At 43.8% G+C, this 24,049-nt stretch overlaps 2 protein-coding genes across 2 annotated transcripts in view; one reads left to right on the top strand and one right to left on the bottom strand.

Moving 5' to 3' along the window:
- Nucleotides 1-1,778: 1,778 nt before the first annotated feature.
- Nucleotides 1,779-18,630, top strand: LOC120058460 (ras-related protein Rab-20-like). Its single transcript, XM_039007126.1, has 2 exons — nt 1,779-2,245; nt 17,475-18,630. Exons 1-2 carry the CDS (start codon nt 1,978-1,980, stop codon nt 18,065-18,067), a joined length of 861 nt encoding a protein of 286 aa, XP_038863054.1. The 5' UTR covers nt 1,779-1,977; the 3' UTR covers nt 18,068-18,630.
- A 48-nt stretch (nt 18,631-18,678) lies between these two features.
- Nucleotides 18,679-24,049, bottom strand: part of LOC120058104 (collagen alpha-2(IV) chain-like) — a 36,538-nt gene continuing 31,167 nt past the window's right edge. The window contains exons 34-44 of the mRNA XM_039006579.1: nt 23,574-23,681; nt 23,358-23,465; nt 23,051-23,248; nt 22,827-22,943; nt 22,529-22,690; nt 22,088-22,186; nt 21,808-21,954; nt 21,524-21,640; nt 20,907-21,098; nt 20,399-20,685; nt 18,679-20,145 (exon numbers count right to left, since the gene is read on the bottom strand). Of these exons, the coding sequence (XP_038862507.1) occupies nt 19,891-20,145; nt 20,399-20,685; nt 20,907-21,098; nt 21,524-21,640; nt 21,808-21,954; nt 22,088-22,186; nt 22,529-22,690; nt 22,827-22,943; nt 23,051-23,248; nt 23,358-23,465; nt 23,574-23,681 (1,790 nt within the window). The 3' untranslated portion in view covers nt 18,679-19,890. The remainder of the gene's footprint in view (nt 20,146-20,398; nt 20,686-20,906; nt 21,099-21,523; nt 21,641-21,807; nt 21,955-22,087; nt 22,187-22,528; nt 22,691-22,826; nt 22,944-23,050; nt 23,249-23,357; nt 23,466-23,573; nt 23,682-24,049) is intronic.

Below are 24,049 nucleotides of genomic sequence, written 5' to 3'. Positions count from 1 at the left end.
TTTAGATTTGAGATTCATCAAAGTAGCCACCCTTTGCCTTGATGACAGCTTTGCACACTCTTGGCATTCTCTCAACCAGATTCATGAGGTAGTCACCTGGAATGCATTTCAATTAACAGGTGTGCCTTGTTAAAAGTTCATTTGTGTAATTTCTTTCCTTCTTAATGCATTTTAGCCAATCAGTTGTGTTGTGACAAGGTAGTGGTGGTATACAGAAGATAGCCCTATTTGGTAAAAGACCAAGTACATATAGCAAGAACAGCTCAAATAAGCAAAGAGAAACTACAGTCCATGATTACTTTAAGACATGAAGGTCTGTCAATGCGGAACATTTCAAGAACTTTTAACGTTTCTTCAAGTGCAGTCGCCAAAACTGTCTCCATGATGAAACTGGCTCTCATGAGCACCACCACAGGAAAGGAAGACCCAGAGTTACTTCTGCTGAAGAGAATAAGTTCATTAGAGTTAATTGCACCTCGGATTGCAGCCCAAATAAATCCTTCACGGAGTTCAAGTAACAGACACATTTCAACATCAACTGTTCAGAGGAGACTGCGTGAATCAGGCCTTCATAGTCAAATTGCTGCAAAGAAACCACTACTAAAGGACAACAATAATAAGAAGAGACTTGCTTGGGCCAAGAAACACGAGCATTAGACATTAGACCGGTGGAAATCTGTCCTTTGGTCTGATGAGTCCAAATGTGAGAGGAGGAGGTGTGATGGTGTGGGGATGCTTTGCTGGTGACACTGTCTTTGATTTATTTAGAATTCAAGGCACACTTAACCAGCATGGCTACCACAGCATTCTGTAACGATACGCATTCCCATCTGGTTTGTGCTTAGTGGGACTTTAATTTGTTTTTCAACAGGACAATGACCCAACACACCTCCAGGCTGTGTAAGGGCCATTGACGACCAAGAAGGAGAGTGATTGAGTGCTGCATCAGAAGACATGGCCCCCACAATCACCCGACCTTAACCTAATTGGGATGGTTTGGGACGAGTTGGACCGCAGAGTGAAGAAAAAGTAGCCAACAAGTGCTTAGCATATGTGGGAACTCCTTCAAGACTGTTGGAAAAACATTCCTCATGAAGCTGGTTGAGAGAATTCCAAGAGTGTGCAAAGCTGTCATCAAGGCAAAGGGTGGCTACTTTGAAGAATTTGTTTAACACTTCTTTTTGGTTACTACATGATTCCATATGTTTTATTTCATAGTTTTGATGTCTTCACCATTATTCTACAATGTAGAAAATAGTTAAATAAAGAAAAACCGTTGAATGTGTAGGTGTGTCCACACTTTTGACTGGTACTGTATTTATCTATTTATGTGTGCATTTATTTATCCATTTAATTCTGATCAAGTCAGCTTTGGTCCTCCATACTTAAAAGAAACTCCAACGAAAAAGCATCATATGATGCAAAATGAATCATACTGGGATGATTTCTGTATTTTGAAAGTTACATATCAATGGACAAATGAAACAAATACCAAAATATAGTTTTCGGTGGAGTTTTCCTTTAAATTCTCCTAACCTGCTATGAAAAGTAAAATCTGATGTTAATTTGACTAAATCTGGATCCCTTCTATCCATGACCCTATCCATGACCCTCCGTAACATGATTCTCTTAACCTGGTACGTTAATTCTCATCACCTGCTGCGTAAATTCTCCTAATCTTCTATGTAAAAATGTAATCTGACATCAATTTGACAAAAGCTGTATCCCTTCTAACCATGACCCTTCAAGCTTTTAAATCAACGTCCGGTTTCATCACAATTTTTGAAGTTCACTTTCAACAAGTGGACGAGAGAGAGGGAAGAGCTGTGGTCGTCTAACGTGACGTGTTTGTTATATCGAGATGTTGATTGTTTAATCGCTTGAATTATATCGAACACCCAGGGCGATTTCGGTGGGTTTTAATCGGTTGATGTCAAAATGACAACGTGCACTTTATCTGTAAACTAGTGCTTTTAAATGAAAGTGAAGTACAGCATTGAGTGTGTCTCTGCTAGACCGCTGAGGAGGATTGCCAAGCGGCGCGGGTCAAGAACCATGCCCGAACTTTCCAAGATGAGGAAGCCCGACGTCAAAGTTGTCATTCTGGGCGACATGAACGTTGGGAAGACCTCGCTGCTTCACAGGTACACGGAGAAGAAATTTAAAGACACCATCAGCACCGTCGGAGGGGCGTTTTTCCTCAAACAATGGGGACCCTACAATATCTCCATTTGGGACACTGCTGGTAAGGTGTTCAATATTGACTGTTATGAGTAAGGGCTCGTTTAGTAAGTCTTAGACTTTAGTTTCCTCAATGTTTGATCTCCACGCCTGTTTTAAAGAACCTCTACACGTTTAAAAATCAGTGTAGCCTGAAATTATTTAATATAATTAGGCAAGTCAGTTAAGAACACATTCTTATTTACAATGACTGCTACCCCAGCCAAACACGTACGACGCTGGGCCAATTGTTTGCCGCCCTATGGGACTCCCAATCACGGCCGGTTGTGATACAGCCTGGAATCGAACCAGGGTCTGTAGTGACTCCTCTCTACCACTGAGATGCAGTGTCTTAGAGCGCTGTGCCACTTGGGAGCCCCGTAGGCTCTTTACAATGGTCAGCTCTGTTGATGATTTCTAGTGTTGACTTGTGGAGAGCATGTGACTACACCACCTAAGGGTTGTTTGGCCTGTACAGCTCCTTTCATGCCTGAGTGTTAGATTAGTGATCTGGTTTACCAGTTTAAATAAACTACTGAACAAGAATCACAATGTCAGACAAGTCGATGCCTATTACGTTTTGACTAGATCATATTGTGCAGAGTCAATAAAATTGCCTTGAAATCATGGCTAATTCATTCATTCCCCAAAACCCATATCATGTTGTAGTTGGCAATGTGGATGAGGTTATAGCACATGATTATAGCACAACGTTATCTAATGCTCAGGGACAGTAACATTACATTTTATATTGCTACATTCATGAAAGGTTAGGCTATATATATCATTCAAGATCTGGTGTTAGGCATTGGGCTGGGGGTTGCCAGAAGATACCGACCCTACCATTACGCTTGTTTACACTGAGCTACACTAGGGTCAGATGGCAGTCATGGTTACATTAAGACACTGTGGTGCCAGAGCGAGATATGAGTTGGAAAACCTACCTCAATGCAGCGACGGGATATGCCACTGTACTCCATGTTAGTTATCCGTACTGATGCATAGAGAAGATTTGAACTACTGTTTGTTTTAAAGGAGAACTGCCCTTTTCGTCATCATGCTACAAGACATGACCAAAAGTATGTGGACACCTGCTCGTCAAACATCTCAATCCAAAATCATTGACATTAATATGGAGTTTGTTCCCCCCCTAGGCTTTCCACTAGATGTTGGAACATTTTTATGGGTACTTGCTTCTATTCAGCCACAACAGCATTAGTAAGGTTGGGCACTGATGTTGGGCGATTAGACATGGCTCGCAGTCGGCGTTCCAATTCATCCCGATGGGGTTGAGGTCAGGGCTCTGTGCAGGTCAGTCAAGTTCTTCCACACCGATCTCATCAAACCATTTCTGTATGGGTCTTGCTTTGTGCACAGGGGGAATTGTCATGCTGAAACAGGAAAGTACTTTCCCCAAACTGTTGCCACAAAGTTGGAAGCACAGAATCGTCTAGGTCATTGTATGCTGTAGTGTCAAGATTTCCCTTCTGGAACTAAGGGGCCTAGCCTGAACCATGTAAAATAGCCCCAGACCATTATTCCTCCTCCACCAAACATTACAGTTGACACTGCATTCAGGCAGGTAGCTTACTCCTGGCATCTGCCAAACCCAGATTCGTCTGTCGGACTGCCAGATGGTGAAGTGGGATTCATCACTCCAGAGAACGTGTTTCCACTGCTCCAGAGTCCAATGGCGGCACGCTTTACACCACTCCAGCCGACTATTGGCTTTGCGCATGGTGATCTTAGGCTTGTGTGTGGCTGCTTGGCCATGGAAACCCATTTCATGAAGCTCCTGACAAATAGTTATTGTGCTGACGTTGCTTCGAGGCACTTTGGAACTCGGTAGTGAGTGTTGAAACCGAGGACAGATGATTTTTAGGCTCTACACGCATCAGCACTCTGGTCCCGTTCTGTGAGCTTGTGTGGCCTACCACTTCGCGGCTGAGCCGTTGTTGCTCCTGAATGTTTCCACTTCACAATAACAGCAATTACAGTTGCCCGGGGCAGCTCTAGCAGGGCAACGATCTGACTTGTTGGGAAGGTGACATCCTATGACTGTGCCACGTTGAAAGTCTGAGCTCTTCAGTAAGGCAATTCTACTGTGAAATGTTTGTCTATGGAGATTGCATGGCTTTGTGCTCGATCTTATACACCTGTCAGCAAAAGGTGTGCCTGAAATGGCCGACTCAACTAATTTGAAGGGGTGTCCACCTACTTTTGTGTGTGTATACATAGAGTAGCTAGCAGTAGCCACCGCAGCCATTTTGGAATGGCAGTGTCAGCCAATCAGCTCCTTTTTGTTGTTGAACGTGATGTGTCATTTCCTAATGGCTGATATGCCTACTGCTGCCTCGCATGAGGACAAAAAGGCAGTTTTCATGGAAAACTGGAACTATTTTAATCTACTCGATAGAGCAGTGTGGATAAAGGTCAAATTTGTAGTACAGTGGCATATCCCATCATTGCATCCACGGTGTCTTAATGTAGGTTAACCATGTTTACCTTCCGACCTCAGTGTAAACAAGCGTAATGGTAGGGTCGGCATCTTCTGGAAAGGCTGGGGGCAATACCCAACAGCCAACACTGTTGATTTTGAATGATTTTTACCAAATGTACAAAATCAAGGACCAGTTGATTATAAAGAGACAAAATGCAACAAATCAAGTCAACATTTTGTAATGATGACAATCGGTTTATTCCTGTGTTACCCAATCATAGACTGCCATCTCAGGGTTACCCAATCACAGTTGCACAAGTCTAGAGGTGGTGCACGTAATGCATTATGCAATCGTGACTTAATTACGATATTGAATTCACCAGAGTTTCATTGAATGAGGTTTTGGTTGTTTAGACCTGAAATTTTTCAGAAAGACACACAGGCCTGAACTCTACATTCAGTGTTTTTGAAAGCCCCCAGGCTCTCATCATAGGTTGTAACCTGGAAATAATGACAGGAATTGGTTTGGTTATCTGTATCAAATTGGCACTTTCTGATATATTCTATAATAACAGGGGAGATGTGACGTCCGGATATATGACCTACATTTTGACCATCCTGGGTCCATATTTACCAAGAGTCAGTGAACTTCTATTTAGCGATTTCCTTACGAACTCTAGACAAAAATAGACCATGATTTGGGATATTTTATAGAAAAGTAATCCTTAGAATGCTCCTTTTTGTAGGAAGGATTCTTGACTTATATTTGACATTTATATCTAAATCTATAATTGAGAAATTATTTGGCAAATTTATAACATTTTGGGCTTACCCAAGCCTCCTTTAAGACTCCGTAGTGTTTCATCTGTAAGTGCTACAAAGCCTGAATTGGTGTCATATGACGCTTTACCGCTTGCTCTGTAATATGAGTAGTATTTTGATTTAAGTAATATTTGGTTTTGCATTAATTTATGAATATTGAGAACATTTTTGATTCTGCAAAAGTTTCATGATACTGTTGAACATAATATACTCTATGGGCATATCAATGTTCCAAAGTGGGATCTCTGCTACTTTTTGAAGTTATGGCCCATTTTATACAGAGAAATTGGCACAGTAGGCAATGTAACCAATCACAGGCCTCTTTTTACTTGTATCAATGCACATTCTGCAAATCACCAGCAGAGGTTGACCATTTTGAATCCATTTTCACTTTGTAATTCTTACGAATTTTGATAATAACTCTAAAAGTAGACTTGTGCACTTATCATTCACGGCAGCTAAAAGAAAGGTGACTTGGTCATATGACACTACAATGGGATATAATGACCATTAGCAACATGATTTTGGTCAACTTACCGCAAGAAACTGGTGACAAAATGCTCAAATGAGTGTGTTTAATTTACATTCACAGCATTGTCGTATGGGGTTTAGGCCTAACTCCAGTCAAGTGACTGTCTGATGTTGGTTTAGAAAGGTAGAAAAACCACTTAGCCACAAACCACTGAGGCACATAAACACTATTTTCCGTCCCTGCTCCATATCCCCATGACCTCTCTGCAGGATGCTGTTGTCTTTAGTCACTCACTGGGTTAGGGTTACAGTAAAGGGCTTCGCTTTCTGACTCAGTCACAGTGCTATGTCCACATGAGGTTAAAATAGGAAGTTGATCTAGTTATATGATTGTGCAATTAAGGCATAAACTGTTTGGGAGTGGATGATTGACAGAAAATAGTAGGGCTCAGATGTTGTAACTTCACCCAAATCCTCAAATCTCTGCCCACGTAGGGTGTTCAAGCATAAAATGCTTATTTCATTCAATGTTTATGGAGATATGTTCATTCAATAGAGAATTGCATCAGAAATACAATCGTGTTTGGACTATCATCTATCTCTCAAACAATTTCAAAGTTTTTGCTGAGTTAGTTCATTTAAGGAAATTGGTCAATTGAAATAAGCTCATTAGGTCCTAATCTATGGATTTCACATGACTGGGCAGGGGTGTACTGGGCAGCCAGGCCCACCCACTGGGGAGCCAGGCCCAGTTTCCCCTCAAAAGGGCTTTATTACAGACAGAAATACTACTCCCAAATTCTCCAAAACAACAGATGGATGGATTATCTTGACAAGGGAGAAATGCTCACTAACAGGGATGTTAACAAATTTGGGCATAACATTTTTGGCTGTTTTTGCTAATGGAACTTTTTTGATCTTTTTTTTTCAGTTCATGAAACATGCAACCCACACTACATGTTGCATTTATTTTTGTTCAGTATAGTTCAAACGATACTGAAGTTTTACTCAAAATTTAGCATGATTATAGTGAATATATAATGTCATTATGGTCACAAAGTGGTCGCTGCTTAATCGAACTGTCACGGCTCCATGGTCAGAACGTCAACTGGCAAGCTAGCTAGTGGCTGCATGTTTGTGTGTGATAATGTGCTATTTCTAAATAAAATCTGTGGGAAACAAAATAGAGTAAAACCGATATGGCTGTAAAACGCTGCTAAATAGCCAACTCGACTTTATCCGTTGTAGCCAAGCTAGCTGGCTTGACACTCAGTAACGTTAATTTACCATGCTTTTCGGGCCAACTGGACATTCCTCTCGCCCATCCCGGTCGACTCCTTCTTGCCTACTCCTTGTCTTCTTCTTGGTTCAAAACTAGATGGCTGTAGTCAGGTGACTTATTGTTCAAAAGCAAACCACTTGTAACACAGCCACCTGGTGAAGGCAGTCAAGGGCTTAGTGTTCCAAAACTGATCTTCATTGTAAAGGGTTTAAACACTGTTTACCATGCTTGTTCAATGAACCATAAACAATTAATGAACATACACCTGTGGAATGGTCCTAAAGACACTAACAGCTTACAGGTGTTCATTAACAGCTTACAGATGGTAGGCAATTAAGGTCACAGTTATGAAAACTTAGCACACTAAAGAAGCCTTTCTACTGACTCTGAAAAACACCAAATGAAATATGTCCAGGGTCCCTGCTCATCTGCGTGAATGTGCCTTAGGCATGCTGCAGGGAGACATGAGGATTGCAGATGTAGCCAGGGCAATAAATTGCAATGTCCGGACTGTGAGACGCCTAAGACAGCACTACAGGGAGACAGAACGGACAGCTGATCATCCTTGCAGTGGCAGACCACGTGTAACAACACCTGCACAGGATAGGTACATCCGAACTTCACACCTGCGGGACAGGTACAGGATGGCAACAACTGCCCGAGTTACACCAGGAATGCATAATTCCTCCATCAGTGCCCAGACTGTCCACAATCAGCTGAGAGAGGCTGGACTGAGGGCTTGTAGGCCTGTTGTAACGCAGGTCCTCATCAGACATCACCGGCAACAACATCGCCTATGGGCACAAACCCACCATTGCTGGACCAGACCTGACTGGCAAAAGTGCTCTTCACTGACGAGTCTCGGTTTTGTCTCACCAGGGGTGATGGTTGGATTCGCGTTTATCGTCAAAGGAATGAGCATTACACCGAGGCCTGTACTCTGGAGCGGGATCGATTTGGAGGTGGAGGGTCTGTCATGGTCTGTGGCGATGTGTCACAGCATCATCGGACTGAGCTTGTCATTGCAGGCAATCTCAATGCTGTGCGTTACAGGGAAGACATTCTCCTCCCTCATGTGGTACCCTTCCTGCAGGCTCATCCTGACATGACCCTCCAGCATGACAATGCCACCAGCCATACTGCTCGTTCTGTACATGATTTCCTGCAAGACAGGAATGTCAGTGTTCTACCAAGGCCAGCGAAGAGCCTGGTTCTCAATCCCATTGAGCACACTTGGGACCTGTTGGATCGGACGGTGATGGCCAGGGCCACCCCCCCCCCCCCCCCCCAGAAATGTCTGCGAACTTGCAGGTGCCTTGGTGGAAGAGTGGGTTAACATCTCACAGCAAGAACTGTCAAATCTGGTGCAGTCCATGAGGCGATGCACTGCAGTACTTAATGCAGCTGGTGGCCACCCCAGAGCTCAATGTTACTTTTGATTTTGACCCTCCCCCTTTGTTCAGGGATACAGGGAACTTGTTCAGTTTGTCAGTTATTGAATCTTGTAATGTTCATACAAATATTTACACATATATACACACTAGAGGTCGACCGATTAATTGGAATGGCCGATTTTAATTGGGGCCAATTTCAAGTTTTCATAACAATCGGAAATCGGTAATTTTGGACTCCGATTTTGCCGATTTTTATTTATATATATATATATTTTTTTACACCTTTTATTTAACTAGGCAAGTCAGTTAAGAACACATTCTTATATTCAATGACGGCCTAGGAACGGTGGGTTAACTGCCTTGTTCAGGGGCAGAACCACAGATGTTTACCTTGTCAGCTCAGGGATTCAATCTTGCAACCTTACGGTTAACTAGTCCAACGCTCTAACCACCTGCCCCAGGAGGAGGCTGCCTGTTATGCGAATGCAGTAAGAAGCCAAGGTAAGTTGCTAGCTAGCATTAAACTTATCTTATAAAAAATCAATCAATCATAATCACTAGTTATAACTACACATGGTTGATGATATTACTAGTTTATCTAGCGTGTCCTGCATTGCGCACTGAATCGATTATATGCATTCGTGAAAAAGGACTGTCGTTGCTCCAACGTGTACCTAACCATAAACATCAATGCCTTTCTTAAAATCAATACACATTAGTATATATTTTTAAACCTACATATTTAGCTAAAATAAATCCTGGTTAGCAGGTAATATTAACCAGGTGAAATTGTGTCACTTCTCTTGCGTTCATTGCCCGCAGAGTCAGGGTATATGCAACAGTTTGGGCCGCCTGGCTCATTGCGAACTAATTTGCCATAATTTTACGTAATTATTACATAACATTGAAGGTTGTGCAATGTAACAGGAATATTTAGACTTATGGATGCCACCCGTTAGATAAAATACGGAACGGTTCCGTATTTCACTGAAAGTATAAACGTTTTGTTTGAGATGATAGTTTCCGGATTCGACCATATTAATGACCTAAGGCTCCTATTTCTGTGTGTTATAATTAAGTCTATGATTTGATAGAGCAGTCTGACTGAGCGATGGTAGGCACCAGCAGGCTCGTAAGCATTCATTCAAACAGCACTTTCGTGCGTTTTTGCCAGCAGCTCTATGCAATGCTTCAAGCCTTGTGCTGTTTATGACCTATCAACTCCCGAGATTAGGCTGGTGTAACTGATGTGAAATGGCTAGCTAGTTAGCGGGGTGCGCGCTAATAGTGTTTCAAACGTCACTCGCTCTGAGACTTGGAGTAGTTGTTCCCCTTGCTCTGCATGGGTAACGCTGCTTCGAGGGTGGCTGTTGTCGATGTGTTCCTGGTTCGAGCCCAGGTAGGAGCGAGGAGAGGGACGGAAGCTATACTGTTACACTGGCAATACTAAAGTGCCTATAAGAACATCCAATAGTCAAAGGTATATGAAATACAAATCGTATAGAGAGATAGTCCTATAATAACTACAACCTAAAACTTCTTACCTGGGAATATTGAAGACTCATGTTAAAAGGAACCACCAGCTTTCTCATGTTCTGAGCAAGGAACTTAAACGTTAGCTTTCTTACATGGCACATATTGCACTTTTACTTTCTACTCCAACACTTTGTTTTTGCATTATTTAAACCAAATTGAACATGTTTCATTATTTATTTGAGGCTAAATTGATTTTATTGATGTATTATATTAAGTTAAAATAAGTGTTCATTCAGTATTGTTGTAATTGTCATTATTACAAATACATATTAAAAAAATCGGCTGATTAATCGGTATCGGCTTTTTTGGTCCTCCAATAATCGGTATCGGCGTTGAAAAATCATAATCGGTCGACCTCTAATACACACACACACACACAAACTAAGACTGAATTTCAATATCTACTCTCCCTGACATTTTTTGTTTCAGTTTTCATTGTGAATTTCTTGTATCAAGTTGATTTTGATTGGTCCAAAGTGTGGAAATACCTCAATGTTACCAACTCCCAACGCTGAAATATGAGGAGACACAACCAAGAGCTGTGTAGTCTAAACTAGTAACGATCACAACAAACTAATGCCCTTATTTAATCAACACTTTTGTACAATCTAATGATTAATTGTATGTGATTCATAATATAGGCTAAGAAATAGACTCAGACATTAATTTAGTAGCATGCTCTTGAATTTACCTGCATTTCACTACATTCTAGAGCGGTGTGTGAATTCCGTACAGCATGGTATACCCAGACTGGTGAAACGGCTTTGATTCTGCAATCATTGAAAACAATGAATGAATGTCAGCCAAGTCTATGATATCACAAACCAAACAAATGAAAGGGGAACATCACAAGATTGGTTCCCTCTGTACCCAATGGGTGTTCCTACTGTGACTTTTTTTTTTTTTTTTTTACAGCGGACTCATGTTATGACGCTTGGGGAGGGTTAGCTTTTTAGTATAGCCAACAGTACAAATGTAAAAACGAACGCATACTCCCAAACACCTACTACTCACACGTACACTTGTCCACACATTCAGTCTCACTTCAACCAAAGGATGTGGTTGTCTAAACATGAGACTGTTACCATGGTTACTCCATGGATATCAGTCTGAAAGAAGTCGCTGTAGAGGGCTCCATAGTCTCTACAAGGCAGAATGTTTAATACAATTATATTTACACTTGTAGTAACTTGACAAGGAATGCCCACACGCATTTCTATATTACTTTCCTTTATTTTCAATCTAAGAAATAAAAGATTTACAAATGCAGCAAAGCGATACAGCCCACTCAACGTGTGATAGTCGCCTTGTACAGATCCGACTCTGGGTGATGACCTCATCAAAGGGAAAAGGCCACGGTCAATGCCAATAACCATGCACACATGAATAGCAATCATACTATACTGCAGGTAAGTACAATACATATTCAATGTAATTATTTATATAGTGTCCACACCAACACTTCTCCCCCCTTTAATTTCAATACCTCCTGTGAGGAAATAAACATAAGGTTGACCAGTAAACCACATCAGTGTTTTCTTTTTTCTTCACAACACTTTAGAACTTCTGCTAGTGTTACTGTAAATGTAAACAATATGACAGCCCTTATTTATTTTCAACTAGGTCTGCTGTTCCACACAGACACTAACACCATGAGTCTCTGTCTCAACTACAGAGTTAGTCTTTCAGAAGGCTTGTGACTACGCTGTGATCTGCGCAGTACTCCTGGTGTGTCACGAGACACAGGTAAGGCGTCTCCCAGTGGCGATGGGTCTGAGGAGCACAGGAGCGAGTTGGGTGTTTGTGAAATTCCATCACCCTCTGCTGAAACCACTGAATGCCGCTTTTCCTCAGATACTGTTTCCTGTGGGATTTCAACTTGTATACTACCACCCGCAGCTGTTCCATCTGAAAACATGGTATTTTCTTTGTCATAGCGCAGGCGGATGTGGTCCTGGTGTCTGCGTATGACTCGACCATCAGTCAGTTTCACCACGAAGGAGACTGGACCACTGACTCAGAATGATACCTGGCAACCAGTGCTGGCTGCTTCTGAAGTTGTGGATGTAGACGGTGTCATTGGGTTTTAACTGTCTCGCCCTCGCGTGGTGGTGAAGTCTCTTTTTGTTTCTCCTGCTTCCGTTCCACTCGTGCTTTGATATCCCGACGCAGTAGATCCAGGTGAGCTTTTGGACATCTAAGCTGGAGCCTGTCCTGTTTGTGGCGTGATGCGGTAATGGAACAAGAACCGAGAGAGCTTAGTTGTGATTGTTCTTCCAGTCATCCCTTTGAGCCCCTCTTTCAGTATCTGCACAGCCCGCTCCGCTAAGGAGGAATGCATCTTGATTCACTGAATAGGCTCTTCAGTGGTTTGTGGTCAGTGCATATGGTGAAAAGATGACCGTGGAGGTACTGATGAAAGCGTTTCACAGCAAAGACTATGGCCAGACCTTCCTTGTCTAAATGAATAACCCTTCTCAGCACTCGTCAGTGTGCCTGATGAAAATCCAATGGGTGTGTCTGATCCGTTCTCCATCTGACAGAGTACTGCCCCGACGCCGTAGGGCGAGGCGTCGCATGACAGAATGATGTCTTGGTCAAAATGAACCAGCAGTTGTGCTAATTGTAGTAATGCTTTCACTTCCTGGAAAGCTTTCTCTTGAGCTGGTCCCCACTATCATTTACGTTCTTTGTGGCGCAGCTGAAAAAGTAGAGCCAACACTGTTGACAGATCAGGGAGTAACTTACCATAGTAGTTCACCATGTCCAGGAATGACCTGCGCTCAGACATGTTCTTGGGATTTGTAGCATCCTTGATTGTGCTGACTTTGTCCTCCACAGGACAGGCCCTGCACTGTGATCTTGTGACCTAGGTACACTACCGTTCAAACGTTTGTGGTCACTTAGAAATGTCCTTGTTTTCCATGAAAACACATGAAATTAGTTGCAAAATGAATAGGAAATATAGTCAAGACATTGACAAGGTTTATAAATAATGATTTTTAATTTAAATAATTGTGTCCTTCAAACTTCGCTTTCATCAAAGAATCCTCCATTTGCAGAAATTACAGCCTTGCAGACCTTTGCCATTCTAGAGATTTCACCCCGTGCTTCCTGAAGCACCTCCCACAAGTTGTATTGGTTTGATGGGCACTTCTTACGTACCATACGTTCAAGCTGCTCCCACAACAGCTCAGTAGGGTTGAGATCCAGTGACTGTGCTGGCCAGTCCATTATAGAAACAATACCAGCTGACTGCTTCTTCCCTAAATAGTTATTGCGTAGTTTGGAGTGTCGCTTTGGGTCAATGTCCTGTTGTAGGAGGAAATTGGCTCCAATTAAGCGCTGTCCACAGGGTATGACATGGCATTGCAAAATGGAGTGATAGCCTTCCTCCTTCAAGATCCATTTTACCCTGTACAAATCTCTCACTTTACCACCCCCAGACCATCACATTGCCTCCACCATGCTTGACAGATGGCATCAAGCACTCCTCCAGTATCTCTTAATGCTTAAAGTTATTTTTGTTTCTGGACATTTTGAGCCTGTAATCAAACCCACAAATGCTGACGCTCCAGATACTCAACTAGTCTAAAGAAGGCCAGTTTAATTGCTTCTGTAATCAGAACAACAGTTTTCAGCTTTGCTAACATATTTGAAAAAGGGTTTTCTAATGATCAATTAGCCTTTTAAAATGAAACTTGGATTAGCTAACACAACGTGCCATTGGAACACAGGAGTGATGGTTGCTGATAATGGGCTTCTGTACACCTATGTAGATATTCCATAAATCAGCTGTTTTCCAGCTACAATAGCCATTTACAACATTAACAATGTCTACACTGTTTCTGACCAATTTGATGTTACTTTAATGGACAAAAACTGATTTTCTTTCAAAAATAAGGACATTTCTAAGTGATCCTAAACTTTTGAACGGTAGTGTATGTCACACACTACTTGGAATGTGCACTTGCAACGCTTCAGGCGCAGCCCTGCCTCGGAGAATCTCTTTATCACCTGGTCCAGATGGCTGTTCTCCTCCTACGTCTCACCTGTAACCAGGATGTCGTCCAGGTATGCTGCTACATGAGGGATCCCATGCAGCAGATTGTCCTCTGGAAAATGGCTGGACTGGACGCCACTCCGAAAACCAAGCGGTTGTACCTGAACAAGCCTTTGTGCGTCTTGTCTGTGACACTCTTGAGTCCTTGTCCAGGAGGAACTGTTGGTAGGCATGACTCATGTCAAGCTTTGAGAACGTCTTGCCTCCAGCAAGCGTCGCTGTTGATGGTGAGTTTGTAGTCCCCACATATACACAGTGCCGTCACTTTTCAGAACGGGAACGATTGGAGCTGCCCAGCGGGAGAACTGAATGGGTTAGTTTCTTGCTGCTGCTCCAACTCCCTCCTTTCTTTTTCATGGCGTAAGGCACTGTCCTGGGTTTGAAAAAGCGAGGCTCTGCCTAGTGATCCACGAACAGCTTAACTGCAGTGCCCTGCAGTGTGCCCAGTTCATCTTTGAAAATCTCAGGGTACGTTTGAGTGACATCCTCAGGCACTCGTGTGTGTTTCTCAACAAGTGCAGTTGTATTTTGGTGAGCCAGTCACACCCTAGTAAACTAGGCCCATTCCCTTTCACCTCCAGAGGCCCCAGCAATGGTATGGTCTCCCCGGTATACGTACGCAGTCTGATCCCTGCTGGTGTGAGGGCTGAGGCCTGTTTTGAGCCCCACATTTGTTTGTAGGTTGAGTTTGAGTTTATTTTTACAGGGACAGTGCACATTAATCAACGTTTCAGTAAAAGTGCCGGTTTTAGCCACCTGGCTAATTTTCAACCGCAGTCCCTGGGCAGGTTATTAAAAACAATTACAATATAGACAATAGCAACATAGAACAAGACATAGCAACATAGGACAAGCAAGACGTAGCATACAGACAGAGCAACATAGAACAAAAAGCAATAAGACAAAGTCTCCTCACTGATAAGAGGCAGAGTCCCCCATGGCAACCTCCATCTCAAATCAAATGTTATTTGTCACATACACATGGTTAGCAGATGTTAATGCGAGTGTGGCAATGCTTGTGCTTCTAGTTCCGACAATGCAGTAATAACCAAGATGCAGTAGATGGTATCGAGTACAGTATATACATATGAGATGCGTAATGTAGTGTATGTAAACATTATATTAAGTGGCATTGTTTAAAGTGGCAAGTGATACATTTTTTACATGTATGGCAGTAGCCACTCAATGTTAGTGATGGCTGTTTAACAGTCTGATGGCCTTGAGATATAAGCTGTTTTTCAGTCTCTCGGTCCCCGCTTTGATGCACCTGTACTGACCTCGCCTTCTGGATGATAGCGGGGTGAACAGGCAGTGGCTCGGGTGGTTGTTGTCCTTGATCTTTTTGGCCTTCCTGTGACATCGGGTGGTGTAGGTGTCCTGGAGGGCAGGTAGTTTGCCCCCGGTGATGCGTTGTGCAGACCTCACTACCCTCTGGAGAGCCTTACGGTTGTGGGCGGAGCAGTTGCCGTACCAGGCGGTGATACAGCCCGACAGGATGCTCTCGATTGTGCATCTGTAAAAGTTTGTGTGCTTTTGGTGACAAGCCGAATTTCTTCAGCCTCCTGAGGTTGAAGAGGTGCTGCTGCGCCTATATTAATTTCCTTTATTTTCAACCTAAGAAATTAAAGGCGTACAAATGCAGCAAAGCGACACAGCCCAATCAACGTGTGATAGTCGCCTTGTACAGATCCGACTCTGGGTGATGACCTCAGAGGAAAGGTCAAGGTCAATTCCAATAGTAACCATGCACACATGAATAGCAATCATACTATACTGCAGGTAAGTACAATACATATTCAATGTAATTATTTATATAGTGTCCACACTAACACTTTACCTGTACATGCTGTTGGGCCTTTTGACGGTAGGAGGTGGAGCTGGCGTATCCACAGGAAAGTGTTTACCTAACTTTTTGCTGTGCCGGTAGGTTCTGTCGCTTGTCTTTTCTACCTGTTGACTCAGTGCATCACATGCACTATGTAAATAATAGCTGAATGTAACCGCATTCTGGCTAGTAGAGGTCATGAGAGGAAACTTTCCTGACCCAAACACTCATTTCTGCCTGACGTAGAATTCTATGCCATTCAACGTCACTTCTTCAGGTGGTAGTAGCCTCAGTGGGCTCGTAAACAACTGAACGTTACGGTTTTCAGGATTGGTTGAGCAGTGCTGAAGAGAATATGCTCCGCCGCCTATTATCATTTTTTATTGTCATCAAGACCAGAATGTGGGGGATCTAGTTTCAGGCGTTTCTTTCAAGCTACGTTAGGTTATAGTAGTATTTCTAATAAACCGACAATTACAATCCTGGAAATTTACACCTTTACATAGTTCAACTTCCTGTAGAAGTTACACAGCCAGTCGCCGGCGGCTGCTCAGTCACATGACAGGGAGGTGACTGTGTAGCGGGTCAGGGTGACGGCATATGATTCAACCGCCCACTCACCCATAACCTACTCACTGGACCTAATATAACCCTGCAGTGTTGACTCATGCTGTACAGACACACCAAGGGGGGAGGGGTGTGGTTTAGTGTGTCCATGATCAGCACTTGTCATCCTGACAGGCCCTCCTCCCAGCAGATGTATTGTCTTTTACCCTGCTTCATACTGTCTGTTTCTGGGCAGAATAGGACCCTAGCCCCACTGCCCCGCACTGACTTTTTACCCTGGAGAAAGTTCTTTCAAACAACAATCTTCCCCTCCCCTAACTCGGTTGACCCTAGGGATATGTCTGTCAGCATACTCGATTTCAGCTCAGTTGGCTCTCCTTATTTGGTGGGTTTTTATGTCAGGCAGGCTACTCCTGGATACTCAGGCCTAAGGTTTAATTACTGGACATACTGTATCTTACAACCTGTGAAACATTTAATTTGGACCTTGTTCAAAGGTTCCCTGTATTTTTGCACATATTTTGGCTGTGACGGTGGAGTGTTCAGAACGAAGTCTCCAAGATAAAATCGCTTTACTTAAACAAACACACACTGAAGAGCTCTTGCATATTTCTACAACAATGGTTGCTTTTGTTTTTCAGCTATTCGCTCTCTCGCTCTCTCTTGGCTACCTGTAGTTTGGAAGCCCATTTATATTAAGCTTGTGAATTTGTCTGTGGTCGTTTTTGCCTTTTACTTGACATTCATTGGTCTATATAAGAACACAATCATGAATATATTTTGACTCTTGTGTATGCAACTACTCTCCTATGTGCTTAACGTGTTCTGATCATTCTTTCCGGTGTGTCCCCCAGGTCGGGAGCAGTTCCACGGGCTGGGCTCCATGTACTGCCGGGGCGCTGCTGCTGTCATCCTCACCTACGATGTGACCAACTGGCAGAGTCTGGCTGAGCTGGAGGAGCGCTTCCTGTCCCTGACCGACACTGCCAATCATGACTGCATCTACGCCATCGTGGGCAACAAGGCCGACCTCACAGACCTCCAGGCACAGCTGGGAGCCACCCAAGACGGCCTGACCGAGGACCAGAGAGAGGAGGACGGGGAGAGGCCCAGGGTGCCTTCTGCCTGCCCCACCCCTCCAGCCTCTCCCGTCTCCCTGTCGGGGGTGTCGGTCAACAAGCAGGTGAGCCGGGAGGATGCAGTGGCGTTGTATGGGAGGATCCTGAGATACAAGGGTATGGAGGAGACTAACAGCCTGCCTGCTGAGAAGATGTGCTTTGAGACCAGTGCCAAGACGGGCTATAACGTGGACCCTCTGTTTGAGGCTCTGTTTGACATGGTGCTGCCCTCCATCATCAGGAAGAGGACTGAGAGAGAGGGATCACCCACCGTGGACCTGGATGAGTGCAGCGGGGCAGGGAAACGGCCCAGGGCCGCCTGCTGCTAGGGACTACCGAGTTTTAGACTGATCGTAAAGAGGAGTTTTCATGCCATCTCCATGTTGCTCTCCCAAGAGATTCTAAGATTTGTCAGCGTTGACCGATTTGATACACATACTTTCAATCATTATTCTTCCAATGAGATGCCGAGGATTGTTATGGAGTAAGGAGTTCTTGGATTTCTGAGGCTCTGATGTGCATGTAATTGAGTTCTGGCCAAAATGGTGTGTAGTTTGTAAATGGACTGTTTAGAAATCAATCACAGATTATTTTCTTGAATGAGAATGTCACATGCCTTTTTTGTTCAACAGCATGAATTGTTTGACTACCAGGGTGGGCACACTGAATTGTGAAATTAATCTTATTGTAAGGATGTTTTTAAATGTTTAACAATCAGCTTTGTTTGCATTGGTACGTTCTGTTACATGTTTTATTTTATTACATCCTTTTTTACATTTCATCTGCACCTAACTACACTGGACAATGTGCATTATATGTAAGACACATTTTAAACGTGCTTGATATTTTCAAAGATGATACCATAATAAAGATTCTCATTTTGAAATCGTGATGTAGTTTGAGCTGAGGTGTGAAGGTCAATGCAAATTCAACAATCAAGTACAACAAACAAAACAATTTATTTTAGTTATGACACCATTACAATACATTTCTATGGATTCATAGCACCTAATGGTATTCAACATAATTACATTGAACAAATGGCCAAATAAAGCCGTTCATCTGAAGTGGATAGAAGTGGCTGGAAATGTGCAATATAAAACTGGTGTTATTCTTTTAATGGCCAATTCAACACAGACTACTTCCTAGGACCTAGAATGTGATAAACAAATAAATGCTCTGGAGGGATCGCTGACCAGATTTTTGTTCAACCAGTCCTCGTAGCTTAGACTTTGGACAGAGTCGTTGGCATTTCTGTGCTGGCTTGATTCCAGCAGAGACTGAGCTGACTGTTCATATGAAGAATGTATACTGGGGAAAATGTTTTGTCATGGGTAAAACAATGTTTTTAGTTATGAGCAAATTAAGTTCATTCAGCAGATGTAAATCAGTGCATTTTGTGATCGAAGCAATGTGTGAATGTAAGATTTGGGTAAGAGCTGTAAAATATATTGATACATACATACATACATACAGTTGATATATAGCGAACAAACACAGGCAACAGTTTGCACAGTGGCTCTTATGTTATGTGCGAACACGATGTAATTGGTTGAGGGTCAGTATTAGTGAAGTGGCAATAGCACTTATACCTGAATAAAACAAACACATTTTTTTTTTAAACGTATTAACTGAAGCAGTACACACAATCAATTTAGTAAATAATTTGATAACTGAAGCAGTGTGTACACACGGGCATCTTTGGTTGTTTCAGCTGTATGTTCTTGGTATGGTCAGTTAAACATGTTTGGTGTATAATTATAGCTGAGGTAATAAGTTAGAGAGAGCACCATAACAAATAGGACAAACAATTAAAAAGAGCATTTACATGTATATTTCATATCGCTGTTGACTTTATGGCAGGGATTTTTTTCTTAACACAGCACATTTCTCTCCACTTGAAGCGTTCACACAGTCCTTCAGTCCTCACAAGCCAAGGTTCGGGGGAGTAGGATGAAGCTGCCCCATAGATGCTGATCTAAGGTTAGTTTTGCGTTTCTGCTTCATGGCTACAGTTAGGAATTGGGGAGGGTAAGCTAAACCTAGATCTGTGCCTGAGACCGAAGGCAATAACTACCTGAATTGTTTGGCAGGGGGGTATGGTCACAGGAAGTTACATCACAGGGTCAACGGAGACTTCGGGTGAGCCAGGTCACAAGTTCTTCATGCAGACCTGACAACGGCTGATGCGTGAGAGGAGCTGGCCTGCTTTCAGGGTCTCTGAGGCAGGCTCGGCATGGAAGGACTGTTCGATGGAGGTGAGCCAGAAGCTGTGTTTGTTGGCGAAGTAGTGGCAGGTGCCCTTGGCCCCGTTACACTCGATGAAGGGCGTGGTACGGAAGTCCTCCAGACAGGAACCAGGAGACGACAGAGACTGACCCCCACCCTCGTCACCTGCTGCCGTGTGCTGGGGGGAAAGGGGGATGAGAGGAAGGGGTAAGAGGTATGAACACTGATACGAACGTCTTATTCAACTTCCTACCTATGGAATTTATATTCCCTGACATGAAAGAGCTGAACAGATTAAAGCAAATTCCCAGTAGGCTTCAATCATATTGCTTTCACCTGTCCTGCGTTTTCAGATCAGTAGAGATGAAGAATGGGAGACAAGGAGAGGAGGGCACTTCAGATCGTGTAGATAAGTAAGCAAAGAGACTCACCATGAGGAAGGAGTAGCCAATCCATAAGCTGCGCCAGCCAGCAGGGCATTGTGGGATGGTAATATCCTGGCTGTGCACGGCGATGGCAACGGACGGAGCTTCGCACACAGAGCAGCGGCTGATGTAGGGTTTGATATCACCTTCCTCCACAGGCATCATGGGAAGGGGCGCGGTGGTGGACAGCCAATATGATTTGTCGTTGCGGCTGGCGTAGTAGCAGACGTCTCCGGGGTTGCAGTACAGGAAGGGCATGGTGTTGAAACGAGGGAGGCAGGAGCCCGCCAGACCTGGGATCGACAGATCAATTCAATCAACCGATTAATCAATTAACCAACAAATGTATTCATATAAAATGATGACGCTAAGCTATAGCCACTACAGGCAAACTTGAGACATCCTTACTTGTTCTATCTGCCAATCAAATCTGAATAGATACGAGTATAACCCAATAATCATGTGGTGTTTATTTGAATTTCCTGTCTTTTAGTTTTTCTTATCTCTTTCTCACCTAGGTCCTGGTTGTGGGCCTTCTCCTGGCCCTCGAAGTACAGCAGACTGTAGCCGTCCCACAGCTTCGACATGCCCACGGGGCACATGGGGGTCTGCTCTGATTGGCTGTGCTTCACCAGCAGGTATCCCACGCTCACACTGCGGCCCGGCATGCCATGCAACCCTGTAGTACCTGGGTTACCACGGTGACCTAGGGGTCAGAGAGAGAGAGGTTCAAATGCATCTGTGCGTTATATATAAAACATGTGCAATGTTTTTGTCTGGTTTTTTTTCTAAATGTTTGTGTGGTTAAAATGTATTTACATTAAAAACATAACATTTCCGGGTCTAATAAATCACACCACCATAAAAACAGTAAATGGAATAGTGGATTTAATTTGTTTCAGATCAGCATCCTAAAATCCCTTTATCAGTAAGCTAATTACAGAACTAATAATCACTACAGGCCATGGGTCATTTCTCTCATAATATACTAGTGGCTCATTCAGACCAATAACACTCTTTGGTCCAAAGAGGGGGGAAACCATCTCCCCATCTCCCTCTCTTAATCCAGGCCTGAGTGCTGTAATTCTAATATGCCCCGTTGCCCTGGCACACCTGCCATACTGTACCTACCTTCCATGCCCTGCAGACCAAGATGGCCCCTCCCTCCAACATTCCCACGGTACCCAGGGGTACCTGGTCTGCCACCCACCCCTGGCATCCCCTTCTGCCCCTGGGGCCCGAAGTAGCCTGGAGGGGGAGATGGGGAATAGGGGTAAAGTTTAAGGGGTAAGGAAGTAGGAAAATGGGGGGAAAAAAGGTCAGAGAAAAGTTAGCTAATCCCACAGAAGCAACTGTATATAGAACAGTCTATTATATTGACAACAATACAACAACACTGTAACACATTCTCCTACCTGGATCTCCAGGGGGTCCTTTCGGGCCGCTTTCCCCTCGTACCCCCTCCGGTCCTCGGATACCCTGAGGACCTGGAGCACCCCTCTCTCCTGGCATCCTGGGGGGTAGTGGGGCTGGGCCCTGGTTACCTGGGGCTCCTGGATAACCTGCAGGACCAGACCAGGCCACACACAGTTCGTACGTGAGAAACAGGCAACTTTCATGATAATGTAGGTGATTTTCAGGTGAATTATAGTGATGTGCAGAGTGATATCAAACAGAGTGAGATGACATCCTTACCTGTGAGTCCAGTACTTCCTTTTGGGCCGGAAGGACCTCGGTCTCCTTGGAAACCAGACCTACCAGGAAATCCCATCATCCCTTGACCTCCCTTCACACCTTTGCGACAAAAGCCATGGCTGTTACTTTTACTGTTTCAGTGAAATATTAAACAGCTCAATATTCCCTGTCTGTCAAAAGTGAAACAGATAACAAAACATAATTCTGGATTGTATTTTGGAATTTCTACTCTATACTATAATCTATACTATAATCCTACACTCTTATGAAAAAGGGTTCAAAAAGGATTCTTCGGATTTCCCCATAGGGTAACCCTTTTTGGTTCCATGTAGGAATTACAAAAAGAATCCAGAATGATGTTTTGTTATCCTACGGGGACAGCCAAAGAACCCTTTTAGGTTCTAGATAGCATCTTTTGTTCTAAGAGTATATGATCCGCACCTTTCTTCCCAGACACTCCGCTCTGTCCTTTGTATCCTGATGGTCCCTGATCCCCCTGCTTTCCTTTCAGACCAGGGAATCCAGTGATGCCATACTGGCCAGCTAAACCCTTCTCTCCATATTGAGAGGGCTCACCAGGGAAACCACGGGGCCCAGGGAAACCTGCAAAACAAAACAACCATTATTAGCACACCAAATACACACACAAAACACTTCACACACTACACATCCCAGAGGATAAAAACTCAGTCAATCTACTCTAAATCTACACATTCCACTCCGTCATTGTCTACTCCACCTGGCAGTCCTTTGGGTCCAGGGAAGCCAGGTTCTCCTGATGGTCCGGGTCTGTCTGAGGTGCCCTGTGGCCCTTGGGGGCCCTGAAACCCTGGGGGTCCCACCTGGCCCTGGTCACCTAAGGACAAGAAGAGAAGAGGGAGGTGTTAGACACTATAAAACACAAAATGTCCTCCAAACTTTGCAACAAAAATATGCAATGTTTCTTTAGGAGCAGTGACTAACCTGGTTGTCCTTGAACTCCCTTCAAACCCAGCGATCCGGGTGTCCCGACCTCGGAGTTGGGTATACCTGTCTCTCCCCTCGCTCCCTTAGCACCGGGGTCACCTGGGGTTCCAAAGTTATCCTGACCTGGAAGTCCGGGGATGCCCTTCTGACCCTTCAGCCCATCCAGTCCGAATATACCCTTTAGTCCCGGGAAACCTGCAGAGAGGAGCAGATCAAACACAGTGTTAAGGCAAAGGTTTTGTGTATGTGCACACCCGTGTGTGTGTGTGTGTGTGCGTGCGTGCGTGCGTGCGTGTGTGTGTACCTCTCTGTCCGGGGAAACCTGGTTGTCCATGTGTGCCTGATTCTCCGGGAACCCCAGGCCATCCCTTCGTACCCTGGTTGCCTGGAAACCCTTGTTGACCATTAGATCCTGGAGACAACAACCACAGAGAGTCAGACAGGTAACAGTCAGACACAGGCAATGAATGACACTCATTCTAATAATGTGAGCAACAGAGCAGGAAGTCAAGTCTCTTACCTATAGGTCCTCCTGTGCCAGGTTCACCTGGCACGCCCTTCATGCCCTCAATACCATGGAAACCTCCACCGCCCCTGTCTCCCAGATTCCCAATGTAGCCCTTCTGACCTGTAGGGAGAGACAGAGGGCATCAGGAACACTGTTACCATGGTAACACTTCTCAGAGAGCATCTTAAGTAGACTCATTTTCTTCATCTGCACTGATCTGATAACATAGAATAGGTAAAAGCAATATGGTGGAGGCCTACCAGGTATTTGCTCTCACCAGTCCATGCAGATGTAGGATCTTAATTTGACCAGTTTTGTAGCAGGAGTAAAATAATCCTGAAGCAGGATGATAGATTATACACTGCTCAAAAAAATAAAGGGAACACTTAAACAACACAATGTAACTCCAAGTCAATCACACTTCTGTGAAATCAAACTGTCCACTTAGGAAGCAACACTGATTAACAATAAATTTCACATGCTGTTGT

Source organism: Salvelinus namaycush, chromosome 13, assembly GCF_016432855.1.
Source record: "Salvelinus namaycush isolate Seneca chromosome 13, SaNama_1.0, whole genome shotgun sequence".
Lineage (NCBI taxonomy): Eukaryota > Metazoa > Chordata > Actinopteri > Salmoniformes > Salmonidae > Salvelinus > Salvelinus namaycush.
This window is presented reverse-complemented; position numbering and strand designations above follow the sequence as displayed.